Source organism: Arvicola amphibius, chromosome 1 (assembly GCF_903992535.2).
Source record: "Arvicola amphibius chromosome 1, mArvAmp1.2, whole genome shotgun sequence".
Classification (NCBI taxonomy): Eukaryota; Metazoa; Chordata; class Mammalia; order Rodentia; family Cricetidae; genus Arvicola; species Arvicola amphibius.
In genome coordinates, this window is record NC_052047.1 from 35,775,088 (window position 1) to 35,795,162 (window position 20,075).

A 20,075-nucleotide genomic window follows, 5' to 3' on the forward strand; every position below is an offset into this window, starting at 1 on the left:
AACCAAGAGCATCTAACACATGCCTTGACCCTGACATCGGGTGTGTTTCTTTACCCATCTTTAGCTATGAGAATGAAAGTGACTTTTAGCAAATTTTTAGTGAAGATAATTCATACACTGCCAAATTCACCCTTTTAAAGTACAAGATTCAATTTGGGGTATTGTTCTCTAAGTATTGTAAATAATAACCAACCGTCACCATTATCTAATTCCATAACATTCCTGCAACTAAAAAAATCCATAGCAATCAGAAGTCCCTTAATACTTTTTTATAAATAATCATTTGAATGAATTATTTGAAAACCACTTATTCCAAATTAGCACACTCATACAAACATTGCCTAAAGCTTTTTACCAGAAGTATTACATCCCTTGAGCATTTATTTTATCTTTCAAGTAAGTTATATCTGCATTTCCCATATATTTTTAAATATAAATATACAGTACACTTTTTTAAGTGCTGTTGCAAAGCAAAGGCTATTTGGAGATATAATTTTCAGAGACACAATTACATTAAAAAACACAAACACAAACACACCAGGCATTGAGGAGGGATCTCATATGGTTCAAAGCTATCAGTAACTGAAAAGAGAAATGGCATGGAATCTATTTTGTACTTCAAAAAAAAAATGTTGGTTCAATGCCAAAAAAATAAATTCCAACATTCCAATAACAAAGACAGGAACCTCACACTGAGCAAATAGACACTTTAAAAATATAAATCTCAACATGGCAGAGTGTGGTGGGTACTATAAGATGACCTGACGTCATACCTAAGACACTGTCACTCAGGGTTTTTTAAGATTACTAAAGTAGCTATTTTAAAAACCACAACAAAAAGTTCACTTCATTCTGTTAACCAAAAGAGATACTTTGTAAAAAAAAAAAAAAAAAAAACTGACTTAATGTTAATAGGATAAATAAATTCATGAAGGCAAAATGTTCACCTTTCCCAGCTCTCACCCCCCACGCACAATCACCCCAACTCCGCTGTGATAGACAAATCTGCTTTGCGACTCTAAGAAACCTGGAAGACAATCCTTTCTAATCATCGCCGCTATTTCCCTGCAGAAAGAAGGAAAATTCTGACAGAGAGCTAGCTGGCCCAGGCAGCTTCGGAGGATCTCGACGCCAGCTAAGCTGCAGTCCAGTTTTATTTTTACCCGTCTCTTTCCCGGACTCGGGCGGCATCGGGCCCCAGCTGCGCTCTGCCAATCTGGGTCATTCAGGGCAGAGGATCAGCGGGCGACAGCCGCTGTGTCCGCTTTTAGCAGCATGCCTGGGGGGTGCTCGGGCAAAGCTGGCACGCTCTGGATCCCAGGGTCCAGCGAGGAGTGACCGAACCCTGAGGCTCTTCCTAGGCCTCTGGGGGATGTGAATTAGCCAGGAGAAACACAATCATTTTCTGGAATGGGCTCTTACCTCCACGCCTCCTTAAAACCGGTCAGCTTATAATTCAGTACAAAGTACATTCCTGTAAAGACTAGGAAGAAAAGAATTGAAGTTGCCAAGATATAGGTCTTTTGTTTCCTTAATAACACTTAAAATCCATGTACTTCCTTGTGCCCACCTTTTACAGCTAATGGAACCTATTAGGTGTGGGTGGAGGGTTGGGTACCTGATACTCGATGACACCTCCAAAACTGACTTTAAGCTACACAAAACAGAAATAAAGCTAGGCAAAGAGGTATACAGCTATCATCCCAGCACTTGGGATGAAAGAAGATTGCAAGTTACCGGCTGGCTTGAGCTACACAGTAAGACCCTGTTCAAAAAAAGGAAAGGGAGTAAAGCAATTTATTGATGACTTTTTTTTTTCCGAGACAGGGTTTCTCTGTAGCTTTTTTAGAGCCTGTCCTGGAACTAGCTCTTGTAGACCAGGCTGGCCTCGAACTCACAGAGATCCGCCTGCCTCTGCCTCCCGAGTGCTGGGATTAAAGGCGTGCGCCACCACCGCCCGGCTTATTGATGACTTTTTAAATCACTCCAGGATTACAACCGCGTTGTCCCCTTAAGGAAGGAGCCACAGATTGTTTATCTTATTCGTCCCTTCCTTGTCATCCATGAAATGTGTTTGACTATATATGACTGCAGGATTATTTTGTGTGTGGAACCCAAAGGACAACCTCAGCCATCCAACTTGGGTTTTGAGACACGGTTTCTGAATAATGTAGAGTTTGCCTTTAATAGGTTAGGTTGGCTAGTGAGTTCCAGGGACCCTTCTGTCTCCACCTGCCCAGGATTAGGACTCCATGCCTGGCTTTCTATGTAGGTTCTAGGAGTTGAACTCGGGTCCTCATCCTGCACAGTAAACATTTCACTGATGGTGCTATCTCCGAAGCTCATCAAAGTGTCAATAATAGGTGTTCTTGGCTCCTTCCTCATTTACTTTTTGCAGTTGTTGTTGTTATTTTGTTGTTTTGTTTTTTACCACAAGCTCCCAGATTTTCCTTTAAGAACCCCCTGCTTGTTTGTTGGGTAGCAGCCAAGCCTTTTGACAGGGATGAACCGGACCAGAGTCTGACAGGCCTGGGCTAATCAGCTCCAGCCCCCTGGACATCACAAATGAGAACTATGACCACTTTTTCTGCCCAGGGCATGTAAGGAGAGTTGGAAGGCTGGATTCGCCTTGTCTTGGCCAGAACTCACTGGAACAGGGCAAGCAAATGGCATTATACAATGCCACACAAGGCTCAGCCCAGTGGAACAGCTGAGAGAATCCAGGTCTTCTCCAGTATCACTGATATGGCCAAGTCAGCCTGGGAAGTGGGACTCTCTATCCACACTCCTGGGGAGCTAGGAGGCCTTCTATTTCCCTAAAACCAATTCCAGGTGAACTTTCACTGTACAACCATAAAAATACTAACAGACTCACATACACAAAAAAAAAAAATTCAAGGGAAAATTTACTAGATATTAATATGCTACTGTATAAACTCAAATAAAAAATTAAACTGCAAATGTATCCTACAACTCAGCACTCAAAATGGCAGGGAGAGTGAGAGTCCCATCCCCCACCACATCACTATTGGGGCTCACCAGGCCACTTGGGAAGCCAAGCCCACACGGGCACAGAAACATGCAGTTTTGTGACCAACACATAAGCAGAAACAAGAGCACTGAAAATGACCAGAGTTGAAAAAAAAAATGTTATTTCCCACTATTGACTAACGTAGAATTTTAGTAAGAAATACAAGTGAGGGTGACAATGGTACATGAAGGGAAAGTGGAAGAAAGGACAAGGTGGGCCATTATGGAAACAAAGATAAAATGCAGGCAGATCTGGGGAAATCTGGACTTTTCATGGACCCTGAAGCCAAACAGTGTCTAGCACATAAATAGGGTGGTGGCCTTTCTGGCCGCCATGTTGATCCCGTCCAGCCTCTCCAGCTCACTGCTGCTGTTTGATGGCAGAACAGGTTAAAGTGTCCTGCAGCTTGAATGTGAACTATTCCCCACAGGCTCATGGGTTTGAAAGTTTGGTCTCCAGCAGGTGGCACAGTTTGGATTGGTTGTGGGACCTTTAGGAGGGGCTGGGCCAAACCTTCCCACTTGCTCTCTCCGCTTCCTGACCACTACAGCGGCAGAACCAGCCACTCCATGCTCTGCAGCCCCGTTTTCCCTGCCACCAGGGAGCCTCCCCTTCCAGTCTTTGAGCCAAAATAAGCCTTCCTCCCTTCAGGTACCTTTTCCAGGCATTTTTTTCACAGTGGTGAGAAAAGTAATAAATACCAAGTGCTAATCAAAAGCTCACAGGAGGGCTGTAGAAACTCACTGGCAGAACACTCCCGTGTATAAGACCCGGGAAATGGTGCATACGCACAAGTCACATTCAAACAGAAATCCACGCAGTGCAAATATATTTGTTCAGAACATCAGGGATGAAACCAGACGAGTGTTTGAAGAAAGGAGCTACATTCTGGGGGTGCCAGGGCAAACCAAGAAAAGAACTGTTGCGAGACACCAGGTGGGTGTCCAGGAACCACACAGGATCCCTACCAACCTACCCACCCAACTCCACAGGAGTGACACTTACAGAGACAGAACCAATAAAGAAAGAGCCTTGAAGGGACATGGGGGTAGTAGATGTATGTGTGACTAAGGTTTAAACAGGATGCCACATTTCTGATTCCATGAGCTTTTGTCTTGCTAATAATTATCTCATTTCTGTGTTGTACCCAAGGCCATCCAAATCCCGAGATGGAGGAAGAGTTCAGTGAATGGGGAAAGATTGGGGAAGAGAGGTGGAGAGGAGAGGAGAAAGTCCCACCCATTGGCCTGGTCCAGTCTACTCCTATCAGGATTTTTTCTTCAAGTCCTAACCCTCTCCTGACAAATTTTCTCTTTCAAAAAATACTGCAAGGGCTTCAGACGAAGAGAACGTGCATGGGTACCAGATAGCTGGAACTGTCTCCTAGCAACCGACACTGCTTTGCAGAGATGCTGCTGCTCAGTAAACAGCATCTCGGGAAGGGGCTGAGCTAGGGGGCGGGGTGGGCAGGTCAGTCACTTAATGTCTATGGCTGGGATCTCCTTATGGGACATAGCGGTCACAGGCCAAACTCTGGAACTCGACTGCTCAGGTTTAAATCCCGTGTCTGCCACTTGCTTGCTATGTGGCTTCAGTCAAATCAGTTAACATTTCTGGGCTCCAATTTTCCCATCTGTGAGATATGCATAAAACTGCTTGATCGAGAAACATTACACCAGATGTTACAGATTTATATTTATCATATCATTAGCTTAAGCATCTACACCATCACCCACACATAACAAATGGGCTAGGAGTGGGTCTGCTTTCACTATCATCACCATTATTATTTACTCTGGCTCTGGGCTAGCTAGGTCACAGTACCACATCACATTCCACTGACTTTTGCAACAGGATGAATCAGGCTTTCGCTTGTCCCCGACCCCTCCCGTTTATGACAACTTACAAGCTCCCTTGGGAAACAGGCGGTAACCACATCTGTCTGCGATGACAGCTTCAGCCCCATAGCCATTTGGTTTTCCACTTCCCATGGGAGAGGTGGAGAGGAGGCTGCTTCTCTGAGCTCACACTAGGCTGTAACGCTGGTCACAGCCATGATGGTCTACCAGTTAATTTTGTGGGGGCCACTGACCTTGTGAGAACACCTGCCTAGTTAAACACACACCACATACACATACATGTGCACACACACACACACACACACACACACACACACACTTGCGAGGCCGCCTCTCATAAATACTCTTCCATGTTTTTTCAAGCTGAATATCTTGTAATCAGAAGTACTCCTATCTTCCTCTCCTATTAAGAAATAAGAACTAGCTGGGCATCTGGGATAGGTGGGGGAGGGACACTAGATGTGGCTCAGAGGTGAGGACAGGGAAGAATAAACATCCTGGGACTTGCCTGTATTCGCCATCAGTTCTAGCCAAGAACTCAATTCTGTGAGTGCTACTGGAGACCAGCCTACGGGGAGGGCTACTCTTGAAATGATTCCCCCAGCAGGTATCACCTACCAAAGGGCCCGAGGTAGAATCACGTTCCAAGGATCCAATCACTGACTGTGTCCGGGCCACACTCAGGTGAACTGCTTTCTTAAATCACTCATTTTAAAAAAAAAAAAAAAAAAAAAAAAAAAAAAAAAAAAAAAAACACTTTGCTTCCTGTTAGAGCAGCAACAGCTTCTATTTTCTCTATCTCTACAGAGTCCAAATGCCAATCAAGTGACTCTCACTGTCTGGGCACAGACAGACTCTCGGTGGCTGCAGGAGTTGTGGCTAACCTGCCTAGCTAAATAAATGACGAAGAGCTGATCTTTGGCCATGGGAGCTCTGGGGCTTATCAAATTAGGTAGCGCCCATACAAAGATATTCATTATAGTAAAATAGGACATTCTCTCTTCTGAGAGAGGCAAATGCTCTAGGTATAGTATACCCCAGAAAGGAAGGGAGCTGGCAAAACCAACTGGAGAGAAGGTCATCAAGGCAATCACGTTGAAACCCTAAAGAATTTGTCCCTGCGGATGTGAGGAAGGGACATCCCAGGGTCCATTCCCTATCTCCTGAGAATTGGGACATAGATTCTTGAACAAGACTGATGATGATGATGATGATGATGATGATGATGATGATGATGGGGGGGGATAGGAAGAAGGGGAGGAGGGGGGAGGAGGAGGAGGAGGAGGAGGAGGAGGAGGAGGAGGAGGAGGAGGAGAGTACCTTCTCCAGTAGCAGCTATGGTACTTAAGTTCTGAGCAATAACAATGAAGCAGGTACATCAGAATTTTCTAGAAAGCATCTTATAAGGGACAGCTGTAGTCTCCAGTTCGACTTCCTGGACCAGTGATGTTGTGATGTCCGTTATACATACTGGCCCTTCCAAATCAGGGGACATCTGTGAATTGCCACCTGGGAGCTTGTACAAAATTTCTCTACTCACACCTGGCAAAGCAGGCAGATTTCTTCCAGTTCCTTCTCACATCCACGAACAGGGCAGACTTCTACAAACTCCATTTTGCCTTAAGAGTTTTAGTCCCTAAATCCTGTAATGTAAATCCCAAGGTCTTCTCTGACATTTCTCCTTGAAAAGGAGCTCTGACTGTCTCTGTGACTTGGATGAAAGGATCTGGTTGGCCATGCTGCTGACCCTCTGCGCAGCCTGCAAGTGTATTCGCAGAGGCTAGAACGGCAGCTCGGCGGCAGAACCCTGGCCTAGACTGCCACACTAAGTCTGGGGCGCAGAGCTCAGCCATTAGGAAGAAACGGGAAATATATGAACATATTTAACAACTTTTGTTCCCTGTCCCTCTCCACACAAGAGACCTTCACCCTACCTGTGGAGTGTTCTAGTCTACTGTGTGTGTGTGTGTGTGTGTGTGTGTGTGTGTGTGTTAGCACTAGAAGTTAAACACAGGGCCTCTCACTCACTAGACAAGTGCTCTGTCACTCAGCTACAATCCCAGCACAATCATAATAAAAGTCACAAATCAGCATCATTCTAACTAACACTCCTGCTTAGAATCCTACAATGTCCTTGGCTCGCATTTTACCTTCACTAAAAACCCTCATCTACAGAAAGAATTCTTCCACCTTAAACATCCCCACACAGCATTTATTTACTTACTTATTCATTCACCCATTTCATTTTGAAACCTAGTCTTACCATATTATAACGTACCCTGGTTCCAAACTCCCAATCCCCCTGCCTCGGCCTCCCAAATGTTAACACTACAGTCTTTTAGGAATGCACCCTCACACCCAGCCTGCTCTTCATCTTTAGAATATATATAAGCTAACCTGTAATTATGCACTTATTAGTCTAATTCCTCTCGGTGTGATTTTCATGGGGAAAGAGCTGTGTGAGCTTTGGATCACGTAACTCTGGTTCCTCACTGGGCTGGGCACATCACTAGAACTCAGGAAACTTCTCTCAGAAAAGGAATTTTTAATCACATTTTCACATGTTGATGCTGATTTTTTTTTACCATGGTTTATAAAAAAGAACACTTACAAGTGGGTACTAACTGGGCCTCCCAACTAATTAATTTCATATTTTAAACCATTTGAGTGGTTGCTAATTTTTTATAATTTATTTTTATGTTATGTTTATTGGAGTTTTGCCTGCACATATGTCTGTGTGAGGCTGTCAGGAGCCTTGGAACTGGAAGTACAGACCAGCTATGGACTGCCATGTGGGTGCTGGGAATTGAACCCGGGGTTCTCTGAAAGAGCAAAGCTTTTAACCTCTGAACCACCTCTCCAGCCCCAAGTGCTTGTCATTTTGATTAGAGAAAAATATCCAATTAAAAGAATTGAGTACCATTTGCTAGAAATGGCGTGCAATGAAGGCAAAGAACAATGGACCCCTTAGAATAAACGGAGCTGTGGCTCCTTACTTGGTGTGGACTCACGGGGTCACACGGAAGGCTGAGGCTTTTTTATCTTCCAAAGGGTTGGGTCATGGCAATGAAAAAGCCACAACCTTTCTACCTTGGAGCTTTACTCAAAAAGCAAGTGTGGGTGGGTTCTAACTTGGTCTTCAATAATGCAGCTATATCAAGGTCACAGGGTAATGGGAGGGTCTGTCCCTCACACATAAGGGTGAGCAGAAAGACAAACCGTACCTCCTGGTAGCTCACCACAGTGACTACTAGGCAGACTGTAGGGCACGGGTGGGGTAGCCTTCTCCACTGGCTTACCACTCCATTCGTTGCAGCTCAGTGTAGACACAAACACCATTTTGCTGGCAGTGTTAAGTATAGTAGGAAAAGGTATTTGCCAAGTGACTGTGTAGGTGCATGGCAAAAGACCAAGTCACCTTGCCTTTTCCCTGATGTCAGAGGTGACTCCTTGGGATCCTACAGCTAGGCTGTCAGGGTCCGGTGCACAAGAACATCGCTTTGGTTGTGTTCTTCTCAACACTGCAAACATGGAGCTTTTCCACAGTAGACTTGAATTCCATTACGTCATTCCTCCATGCACACAGAGATAGATACAACATCTCGTGTCCTGGTGATGTTGCCAAAATTATGTCATTCTCTTTAAAAAGAACTATTATTTCCCCCATATTATCTGGGAACCCTTCCGTTTCAGCTCCCATTGTAATTATCAGTCACTTAGCAGCTATGTTCTAGTGGCCTTTCATTTTCTCATCCAGCCACACTGAAGTCATTCTTTCTCTGTGTCTCCTTCCATGCAGTGCACATGGGATACTTTCCTTTGCTTAGAATATAAACACACACACACACACACACACACACACACACACACACACACATCCTTAAGGACAAGGGAGAAAATGCATTACAAAAACTGCAATTTTTTAGGTCTCAAAGCAATAAACTATGCTTAAAAAGAACAAACCGTTCCAATGAGAGTAGCTTACTCAAAAATCAGCTGGGCATGGTGGTGCATGCCCATAATCCTAGCCAGCACTCCAGAGGCCGAGACCCAAGGACCTGAGTTCAAAGCCAACTTGGGTTACATAGCCCTACCTAAAAATAAACATACAAACAAATAAATGAAACAAAAAAAAAATCCATGAAGCTCAAGACCACAATATAGTGACAACGTCACACAGAAACATGGACCACAGGGATGTCAACCACAGCAAGCTCCAGAACTGTATATCTAGGTTCTTTAGCTGCTTATGATGAGACACTAATGGCTGACAGAGGCTTCCACTCCCCTCTCAGGGGGATCTGCCTCTTGGTTCAATTCAACACTTTCACTACTCAAAGATAAAGTTCTGCTCAGAGGAGAAAACTCTCAGATGAAATGCAGGAGATGTGGCAAAGATCAGAGTCAGGGTGTCGGGGTGCTGGAATACGCCAGTCCTAGCAAAGGGTGTTTTCCTCCCCCCACATCCCATTTGAAGAACAAACCCTACAGACCACACGGGGGTTGTTTTTATTCAGTGGAGTTAATCCAGGGAATGTGAGGGTGGTGAAGAGGGCACCTTCTCCATTTGAAAATGTTAGGAGCACTTGCAACAGACCAGCGCTGAAGAGAAAGGTGTAAGGAGAGCCATGACCTCTATTAGCAGGCATTAAACACTTCAGAATCTGTCTTCATACCTTTGAGATGTTAGGTCTGAAGGCAAGCAAGCCAGGCGGGCAGCCTGATTTCCTCGGTAGCCCCACCTCCTAGGGAACTGGGAGGTGGCCTGCCCACATGAGACCAATCCTGAGTCCTGAAGAGGAAAATCATGAGCTACTGGGAACAGGCTGGTCTGGGCAGCTGCAGCTCCCAAATCTACACGTTGTCCCGAAACAAGAGGTGAACCACTGAACTGCCAAACACAGTCCTTACAAGAGATGCAGGGTCCTAAATGAGAGACCCAGAAGGAATCAGATGGAAGGACTATGCAATTAAACCAATTGGAAAATTAAACTTTCCTAGTTTCTAGAAGCCCAAGTTCCTTACCTATAAATTTTGGATAACTGGAAATATGTTTGTAATATATATGTACATGTAACATGTACTAACATATATAGTATATATATATATATATATACACAACACATCCTTCTCTATAACATATACTAGTATATGATAGTATAACCTATATTAATATTAATGTATATACAATATATATTAATATATAATATATGCATATATTTGTGAAATCTAAGAAACGATGCTATAGATCACTGTCCTATCGCTGACATTTACCATTTAGTACCATTTACAAGACCCTTAACCTGTCGGAGCTTTGCCTTCCCCATCTGGAAGTGGGGTAACACCAATAGCACTTATCATGCAAACACAGGATTTGCCCTCTACCAGGTGTGGTGGTGCATACCTTTAGATCCAAGACTTAGGAGGCAAAAAAAAAAAAAAAACCTGTGAGTTTGAGGGTGCCCTAGTCTACATAACAAGTTTCAAGCCAGTCAGAGCTATATAGAAAGACTGTCTCAATAAAACAGGAAGGAAGGAAGAAGGGAGGGAGAAAAGGAGAGAGAGAGAATTTACCCAATGCCAACACACAGTAAACACTCCATAAATAGTTTTTTATCCTCAGCATTATCAGCATCCTTAGCTCCTCAGCATGCTGCCTCCTAAGGGCCATCTAATGAAAGAAAGGAAAAAACCTCACAATTTCAGTACTTCAAGTTCTGCCTTGTCCCACCTAGCACTGACTGCCACCCATGAAGTCAAAGCCAGATGTGGACATCATAGATCCTTTGTCATCTGTCAGTGAAGAGCAGGGTGCTCAGAGCTCTAGCTGCTGGAAGCTAACGTCCTCCCATCCCTTCCCCCTTCTTAGTGGCGAAAGCACTGTCTGCCCATTTAGAGTTTGTTTGATACAATCAGTTTCCATGGAGACGCTGAGGCAAGAAGAGTCAGCTTCCCCTCCCCGTTCCACTTCCCCTTTCCCCAAATCTCTGGGACTTCACTGTTCTCCTACCATGTGACAGCATTGTGTCACAGCAGCCCTTGTATACAAACAAGACAGACTATTTGCATGCCATTGTGAGAAAGACACTACTTGCCCTGGTCTATATATTGGCTTTCTCCATCCAGCCAAAAGGGGTTTGCTCCCTCTTTATCCCTCATAAGCAAAGCTGGAGAAACATTTGTAAACCTACTCCTCACTGCAATTTTAAAAAGATTTAAAAGAGTCCTTCCAGAGAACCTGAATGACTGTACAACTTACACCATGGCATCGCCAATGCCATAGTTCCTGGCCACAAAATGCTAAATGAACTCAAAGACCACCCATAAATTTCCCCTCCTGTCAAGCCTTCCAGTATCAAGAGCGCTAAGACACCAGTAGTGCATTTAGTCTTCAAAATCAGATATGAATAAAAGTCGAATAACTCTCAGATGAAGATGCAGGAGATGTGGCAATTCCCTGTGGCTATAGGGAAACGAAGTTTCCACTCAAGTGAGACATGCTTTAGGTTACAGGTAAGGCTGTACTCATCACCAAAAACCCGTGGGCATGCTACCACTCAAGGTAAAGCAATCCAAAAACTCTTCAAATTGAGATGGCTGAGTGGGGTTGAAATCTTCAGCCCCCACCCTTTGAAAGGCTTGACAACCTGTTCCAAATCCAAATCAAGTGGAACCCAGCTGAAGGGACATCTGGTCCTCCAGAAAATGTCTGGCACTTAAGAGAAAAAGAAAGATTAGAACAGATTAATATTGCCGTGTGTGGAGGGACAAACGGGAGAGGAGAACCAGCCATATTAGAATCATCTACCTGCAAACAAACATCAATATTACCACAGAAGGGAGAAGGCGTCGAAATGAGCCGCTACCAAGCCAGCCTCCAGTTTAACGTACCGCACTGTCTGCGAGGCGAGAGGCACCGAAGACTCTTCTCGGCATTTGGGAGCAAAACTACATGTTAAAGTTTGAAGTCCAACCTAATAGTGAGGAGTGATTCTCTAAGTCTTGATGGAATGGGAGGTCACCTCATGAGTGAGCTATCACAGACTCTCCTCAGACCCTAAAGTAAAATAATAGTGTAGCGCACCATGCCCATCTGCCCTCTATGCGCTACCATACAGTTCGGGAACCGGGCAAGGGGCTGGAGATTGAAACACACAAAGACTCACAGAGACACAGGTCATCCTTGAAGCCAGAATGCCCCAAGAATGCCCCCTTTATTGTGTCCAGGGGCAGCTTATATAGGGATTGCCACACAGCAGCAAAACACACCAGAAACCACTCCCCTGCCATCAGGAACTCCTGAGGGTCTCGTGCTCAGAGAACAGCTGTAGGCACTCAGATCAGGGGAAAACAAGTTGTTTACAAGAAATTCAGGATCTGCGGGTTCACAGCTCCCAACCAATAGTTGGACATAGCATCTACTTCATATCTAGCTCAAGTATCCAGAATTGCTACACTGAGATAGTGTCAACTCCTGCCTAGACTTGGATTTGGTTCCCAGCATAAGTAAGTATTAAAACAGAGTGAGATAATGACGTGAAATCAGGAGGTAACTGAACTGTATTTTGTATGCTAGAAACGTATCGTTCCGAAGAATTTCTTTCAAACTCAGGCTTGGTGCCAGGCATTGGTAGTACACGCCTGTTATCCCAGGAATGCCTGTCATCCCAGGAGGACCCAGATTCAAGGTCAGTCTGGGCTACTTAGCAAGCCTCAGTCTCAGAGCAACAACGTAAGACTAGGGATGTTAGTTCAGAGAGAGAGCACTTGCCCAATTCCTGGCACTGAAACACAAACTAATCATAAACAAAATAAGATAGTAACCGAGTAAAACCGAAACAGGACAAAATCAAATTCAGTTGCTATTAGCAACAGCACCAACAGGGGTAGCAGTGAGAAGAATAACAGCAATAGTAATAGAAAGGGTAACTGTGATCCTGTCACTCAAACAGTACCGGGTGCTATTAACATGCACATGTGGAGCGTGTGTTGTTTGTGTGTGTTCACATGTATGTGGACAGGTACCAGTGCGTGTATGCATGTGTGTGCTTGTGTACACTGACATCAAGAGTCTTCCTGGACCACTCCCCATCTTATTCTTCAAGACAGAGCTCATGGCTACGGGCTAGTCGAGCCAGCTTACATGGGGAACCCAGTGCTGGGACTACAGGCGGGCCACGGTAGACTCTGCAGATCCCAATCCCTGTCCTCACACTCACCCGGCAGGAGCTCTAACCACCCACCTTATCCCAAGTCCCTATCTAAGCATTTTAAAACATTTCCACTTATTAAACCCTCCAGCACACCTACGAGGTGAGATATTCTTTAACGTCCTGTTTTACAGATGTTTCAACAATACCCCTTTGTTGTTTTGTTGTTAACTCGAGGTATCTTTCAAAGAAAATATCTGGAAACAGAAGGGCAGGAAAAGCCATTTGTCCAAGGTCGCTCGGATAGAAGTGACAGACCTGGGACTCCACCCAAGGATTTCCAGCTAGGAAGTTAGGCCTCTTGGCTCACTGTGCAGGCCTTACTGCCGGTGCTTGGGAAAACGAACCAGAAGGGCAATATAATAGGAAGTTAGCCTTGCCTCTGCCTGCCTGAACTGTGCTGTGTCCCCAGGACCCTCCCCAAACGCACAGTAAGGCACCCATCCTGTTCTCACAGCCATGAAAAGTCACGGGGAATGTGACCCAGCTGTCCCTATCCAGTTGTGACCAAGTCCAGCTTTATTAGCGAGTTCACCTTTAGCATCTAAGTCAGAAGCTGAGAGGAGGGAGGGCAGGAAGCCTGGCTTCTGGACCACATTTCCTGCCCAGTAACAGGGTCTTCAAATACTCAAGGCTGCAGGCTGCGAAACTCCGGCTAAGAACCTGTGTCTGGGAGCTTGCTCCCCGAGCCTTATGGAGAAAGGAAATTCTCTGAACAGCCCGGACTCAAGAAGGCTGAGTAGTAGGTGAAGTTTGTTTATTAACCTGCTGCACCCAAGGGAACGTTTTCTGAAAAGGTAAAAATTCCTGACTGCTGAAAAAGAAAAATGAAAAAGAAAAGGCCTGTGGGAAATTTAATCACCAAAGGAACAAAACCGAAAAACAAAGCCCTCCCAATGAGGATGTTGCCAGAGACAATGGGTCCCTAACGGGAGATGTGATTGTCTCCTGATAAGAATCCCCACGGGAAGTGGCTCACACTAAGAAACGCATTATTGCTGTATTAGCCCTGGAATCTTTGCTCATTGGGCAACTGTGTGCAAAACCATCTGTTATGGCCCCTGGCTCCCAGTTTGCACACGTGGCATTTACAGTTCAGGAGGAATGTGAGAGAAAAGGTGGAGGGGGCATTGAGTATCTCCCCTCTCCCACAAACAGCTTTTTATACCTCCTAGGCTTGGAAGGAGAAACTCCCCTTTGGATGAAATACAACTCCTCTGTGGAAAGGAGATAGGCCACTTCAATTATGCACACGCAGCGTGCCTGGCAGCCTGGTCCTGAAGCCACACAGGCACACCCCATTAGCGTTTTCACTTTTTTTGACTGCTTTAAAGGGAAAAGTAACAAGAATAATACTACGCTGTGTGGAGGGCTTAACCTGGCTCTGCTTTCTTAAACTGTCTCTTCCTTTCTTCAAGCTGATATGAAAATTGATGCTCCACACTGTGTGTAATGTTTAGCCTGAAATACCATCAATTAAAAAAAAAGAGCTTTCTATAGGGGATGTACATATCCAGAATTCACGAAGATGTACAATTCAGATTTCCACGCTATCCTGTATGAAATGTTGCCACAATACACACTTAAACGCAGAGCCTGTCAATATTGCTATCAATTAAAGAAACTGGAAATAAATCACTTGCCTATGAGAACAGAGAGGTTATTCTTCCTCCTGTGCGTTCCCTTACCTCCAAAATACAATCAATTTTTCTCCAAGGATATTCCAGTTCAAGAACCTGAAAGATAAAGAGTCCCGCAACTCTCCACTACCGCCAGAGTCTACAAACGTCTGTCTCCTGCGGAGCCTGGGAGCCCCAAGCGCAGAGAGAACACCTGTCACACTTCAAGCCTTCCAGCCACACATCAAAAATAAGAAGCTGATGTCTTTTTCTCGTCTGGTAGTGAGTCATCTGGATCAAGAGACATGCCAGCTCCACCTTTTAGCAATAGTGTCTGGTATACTCTGTTTCCTTAACTCCGTTTTTTTAAACAGCCATTTCCAAACTCTGAGAAGCTTTTGTATGCATGAAGAAGGTTGACCCTGAAAAAAGGTGGCGGCCTGTGGCCGGAGCCTTCCAGCAACCGCCTCTGTAGGCAACTCAGCAGATTTGAATCTGCAGCCCCACAGTTCTATCACCCGAACAACAATGGAAACCTGGGCTGTCCCGAGGGTGGGGACGGGGTCGCTAAGTGACAACTGAGCCCTGTAAAGCTTATCCGTGCTTGGTCATGACTTAGCCACACACACCCTCCTTTGAACTGTCAGGTCAAGGGGGTAATGTGTCATTTGGCCAAATTGACCTTCCACAAGCATAAGAAAGCATAATTCCGTTGAAATAGGGCCTCAACGAGTGGGATCACCTCCCCCACTCTCGCCCTCCATGCGTCCTGAGCTCAAAGACCGGTCGTTTCGGCATCGCAGAGCCACTAGGCTGCACCTGCAGATAGACATCATGAATCAGAATCACCCAGCGAGCGCTTCCTGGACTGAGCCGAGAGCTCCAGTGATTTCCTTGGCCTTCCACCGAGCCAGTTAAGAAGCGAAATGTGCCAACCTGGCCCGGTATACGGCCTGCTGGAGCCCACCCTGCAGTCTCTGGGGCACCCATGGCTGGGTATCGTGTCTGCGGATAGTGCACTCGCAACTAGGTCTTGCAGGTTCCCCCACGCTATGCTCTGCGCCAGCCTCGCACCTGAACCGGTGCCAGAACACAGCCAAGAGGCTCTCCGATGGGTATTAGCCTCTGTGGAGACACTGCCAAACTCTGCTCCGGAAGGGCGAGGAGGGAGGCCAAGAGGTGAAATGTGGAGCAGAGAGCGGGACACCCTGAAATGCGGCTCCCGCAAGGGCTCTGGAAGCTCGAGCCCCTGGCGCGTTTGCAGAGCTTCGGCTCGCACTGCGCTTCCCATGTCAGCGCTTGCAAACCGAGCCGAGATTGCGAGCAGGGATGAAGGCGCAGGGGACCGCCTCCTGCCCCTAAGCGCACTGCTAGACCGCAGTGTCCGTCCCCACCACCCCGTTCACGCCCACCACCCCAGGGCTCCAACGCCAGGGGACCGCAGTCCGCTGGAGGCCGCGGTGGGTGATCTGGGGAAGCTGGCCACGAAAGGGGGTGGGGGGAGCTGGACCCGCGATCACTGCGCGCCGGGCAGTAGCTCGGGGCGCCCCTGCAAGGCCGCCCGTCGCTGTCGGCACCTACCTCGATCCACTTTTGTGCCTCGGTGAAGGCAGGCTCCGGAGGTGGTTCCGGCTGCAGGGGCTGAAGAGCTTCCAGACCGAGAGCGGGGCTAGCCATCTGCGAAGCCCGGCGAACACTGGAGCGCTTGGCCGCCGGGATGAGCACAGCCGCCTCCGCAGGAGCGCGCTCTCCGCCCCTTCCCGCCCGCCGCGCTCTCCCGCCGCCTTCCCCGCCCCCACCGTGCAGGTCTCCGAGGACAGCGGCGCGCACTGCCGGAGGACGCCGTGGCCACCTCAGCCTCTGTCGCCCGGCCTGCCGCTCCGTCCCCTCCCCCAGCTAAAAAAAACCTGCCAGGAGCGCCCGGCGTCCCTCCCTGCTCACGCAAAAACCGTGGGAGGGACTTCGGCCCGCCACCCGGCATGTCCCGCCACAGGCTGGCTTCCTATGGGGGGCGGATCGGGCTGCACCTGGGTGAAGCGGAGTGGGGAGACAGCTCTACTTCGGTGGGACTGAAGGACTCGCCATCACCTGCTGTCCCTCCCAGCCACAGACCTGAGGCCAAGAACTTCAACCCCTGGCCCTGCACCCTTAAGTGTTCAGAAGGCAGCCACCGGATCTTCCTGTAAAAAGACTAGCAGAATCCCGCAAGCTACCAGGGCCCTAGTCTGTTGACCCAGTCAAATGATTTGTCCAGCTCCTATTATTTGCCAGCCACCAAGCTAGGCACTGGGCGGGCGGGGCTGGGAGCAGTGCATGGCAACAAACAAAAAACTCCTAAAATTTGTGTTAAATTTGTGTTGGCTAGTTTTATGTCAATTGACACATACTAGAATGATCTGAAGTGAGGGGCCCTCAATTGAAAAAAACAAACGCCTCCATAAAATCTGACTGTAGGGCATTTTCTTAATTAGTGATTGAAAGGGAGGGCTCAGCCCATTGTGAGTGGTGCCATCCCTGGGCTGGCGGTCCTAGGTTCTGTAAGAAAGCAGGCTGAGGAAGCCATGAATAGCAAGCCAATAAACAGCAGCCTCCATGACCTCTGCATCAGCTCCTGCCTCCAGGTTCCTGCCCTGCTTGAGTTCCTGTCCTTCAAGGATGAACCATGACATGGAAGTGTAAGACCAATAAATGCTGTCCTCCCCAAGTTGCTTTGGTCATGGTGTTTCATCACAGCAGTAGTGACCCCAACTAAGATACAACCTGAAGATCTTGCCTTCAAGAGATGCACTTTTAGGCTGAGATATAGCTCAGTTTTAAGAGCACTTACCCAGCGTGCTTGAGATCCTGGTCTCTGTCCCCAGCATCAAGTACAAGAGGTCACAGAAGCACAAACCTGGAATCCCAGCAGTCAGGAGGTGGATGGAGGCAGAAGATTCGAAATCCAAGGTCATCTTTTGCACCCAGTGAACTTGAAGCCAGCCTGGGCTATAAGAGACTCCCCTCTCTGGATATTTTCCCACTATGTATTCATGACACAGATATTCCCATGGGGGCCCAGACAATAAACATGCAAATCGAAAGATGCTAAGATAAGGGGAGATGGACTACGTTAGGGAGAGAAAGTGCTAGTTGATTTTCAATAGCCTGTTCACGCTGCTCCAGAAATGGCTGCACCCGTGTGTGTCCTGGTGCTGTCAGCAGGAGGCAAGTGTGCTGGCAGAAGCCTAAAGGAGAGAGAAGGAGGAAAAGAACGGGGAGGTTATTCCGATGCTCCCTGAGGCCTTGAGGATTGGCACCACTACTCTGAAGCAACAGAGGTCTCTCTCCCCTCCATGGGTCCTGCCTTCTCTTGTCCTATCCCTCCCTACAGGCCCAGTGAATCACCGACACCATCTGATTTCCCACCCTTGCCCATCTCCACCCAGTCACCCCTAACTTTTGCTCAGTCACTTCAACATGGTTCAGTAAGCTCATTGTGATATATGACAAAACCTTTCCTAGGGAGACAACCCACATGTCTACTCACCCCAGTTACAGATCCCATGACAGACAGGATCTAACCAAAGTCCAGCTAGGTAAACCAATGCATTTTACTGGGGTTCCTTAGAGGACTATGGGTAAGGAGTTACTTAGAGGTGAAGAAATGACTCAAAGACAGCTGCATCACCAAGGCCCACCTCAGCATGAGGGACTGACCACTCACAAAGCTGGGAAGCTGGAGCACAGTGCACAGCCTGCAGGCAGCTCAGCAGGTTGGAGAGGGTCCTCTCCAGGTGCCTCAGTTGGTCTCAACCTCTCTGCTTCTGCCAGGCAGCAGGTCTTCTTCCTAACTTGGGTCTTCTTCCTAACTTGACTCTGCTCTTCTGAGGTATGTTGGGGGGAAGGAATAGGACATAACTCAACTTTTGTTATTTAGGCCTATGAATCTGGTCAGTTTCAGGGACTTCCTGAAGGTATCTTGAGTTACTTACCTTCCTACTTAAGGAGCCTCCCTGAAGGAGGTAATGTTTCAATTGCAGAGGAAACTGTTACACAGCACACTGCTGTTTGATTGACACAAAGCCAATGACTTTAACTCTTTGAATAGCCCTGCAAAGAGGTGAGTAAGGGTAGCTGGAGGTAGGCAGCTAAACCTATCCTTTGTTTATAGTCTGAATTTACTTTGGGTCCAATTCTGCCACTGCAACACAGAGCTAGAACCCAAAGCAGGCTTGAAATTGCACTGTTCTCTGCTCGGGAGCCAGGTGACCTATAACGCATAAACTGTGAAAACCCTTATACAACACTTGAGTGGAGCCAGGCACAGGTCTCACTGTGATACAAACAGGTGACAACCCTAAACTTTATTCTAGCGTTGTCATAACTGATATGAGGCGACCAGGGACTATGAGGAAGCTAGGACATCAGCTCGGACAGTCTTCATGCAGGCCTGCTGTAACAGCATGCCCAGCTTCCTTTCCACTTCTGTTCAAACTGTACTACGCATGTGCCTCAGTTTCTCCCTGCCAATGGGCAAGAACAGGCATGGTGACTAAATACAAAGAGAGAAGCTTTTTAGTTCGTAGTGCTTAGTAAAGGCCAGCTGGCCTGGTGTGGGATGTCCTGCGGCCTTTGCACGCTGCCATCCAAAACAGAGGGCAAGGAAGATGCGCAAAACACGGGTCTTAGAGAGGGCCACTCCAAAGACGACCTTGTCTCCAGGAGGAAAGACATCAAGTTAACACGAGAACTTATGAAACAGCCCCAGTACACTGACGTTGAACTGACGCCACGGAGCTCATTGCATGGAAAGTAGAGGGAAGGGAAGCAGGTGATCTAGAGGGTACCTGGATTCAGACCATTGACCAAGGCAGTGTGATAGTGCACATCCATAATCCAATCCCTGGGTAGGCTGCAGCAGAGTGCGGCAAGTTTGAGAACAGCCTGGGATACATGGTGAGGCCAGCCTGAACTGCATAGCAAGACCCTACCTGTAAACAACAAAAGGCTGGGGATGCAACTCAGTAGTAGAGCATGCGCTGAGCATGTAGAAGGCCCCATGTCAATCCCAGCACTAATAAATAAATAAGTAAAATCACACAATACATGGACTCTCGTGTGTGGCTCGAATATTTTTAAGATTCATCCCTGCAGGTTACAGCAGGTAGCAATATCAGTATTTTGTCGTTTTTCTATCTTTTTTTTATTCAAGAGATGTAACTCACTGTGTCCTCCAGATGGGCTCAAGGATGCTACTGCCTCAGTCCCTGTTCTTCCTGGGACCACAGGTAATGCAGACAATCGCATCCACGCTTCATTCCTTTTTATTATCAAAATCTTTAACATTGTATTAATATTCATTCTGTGTGTCCATTCA

At 46.9% G+C, this 20,075-nt stretch overlaps 1 protein-coding gene across 1 annotated transcript in view; it reads right to left on the bottom strand.

The window, feature by feature from the left end:
* Limch1 (LIM and calponin homology domains 1) overlaps positions 1 to 16,445 on the bottom strand; it is a 313,640-nt gene extending 297,195 nt beyond the window's left edge. The window contains exon 1 of the mRNA XM_038340732.1: positions 16,301 to 16,445. Within this exon, the coding sequence (XP_038196660.1) occupies positions 16,301 to 16,396 (96 nt within the window). The 5' untranslated portion in view covers positions 16,397 to 16,445. The remainder of the gene's footprint in view (positions 1 to 16,300) is intronic.
* Between the last annotated feature and the right edge of the window lie 3,630 nt (positions 16,446 to 20,075).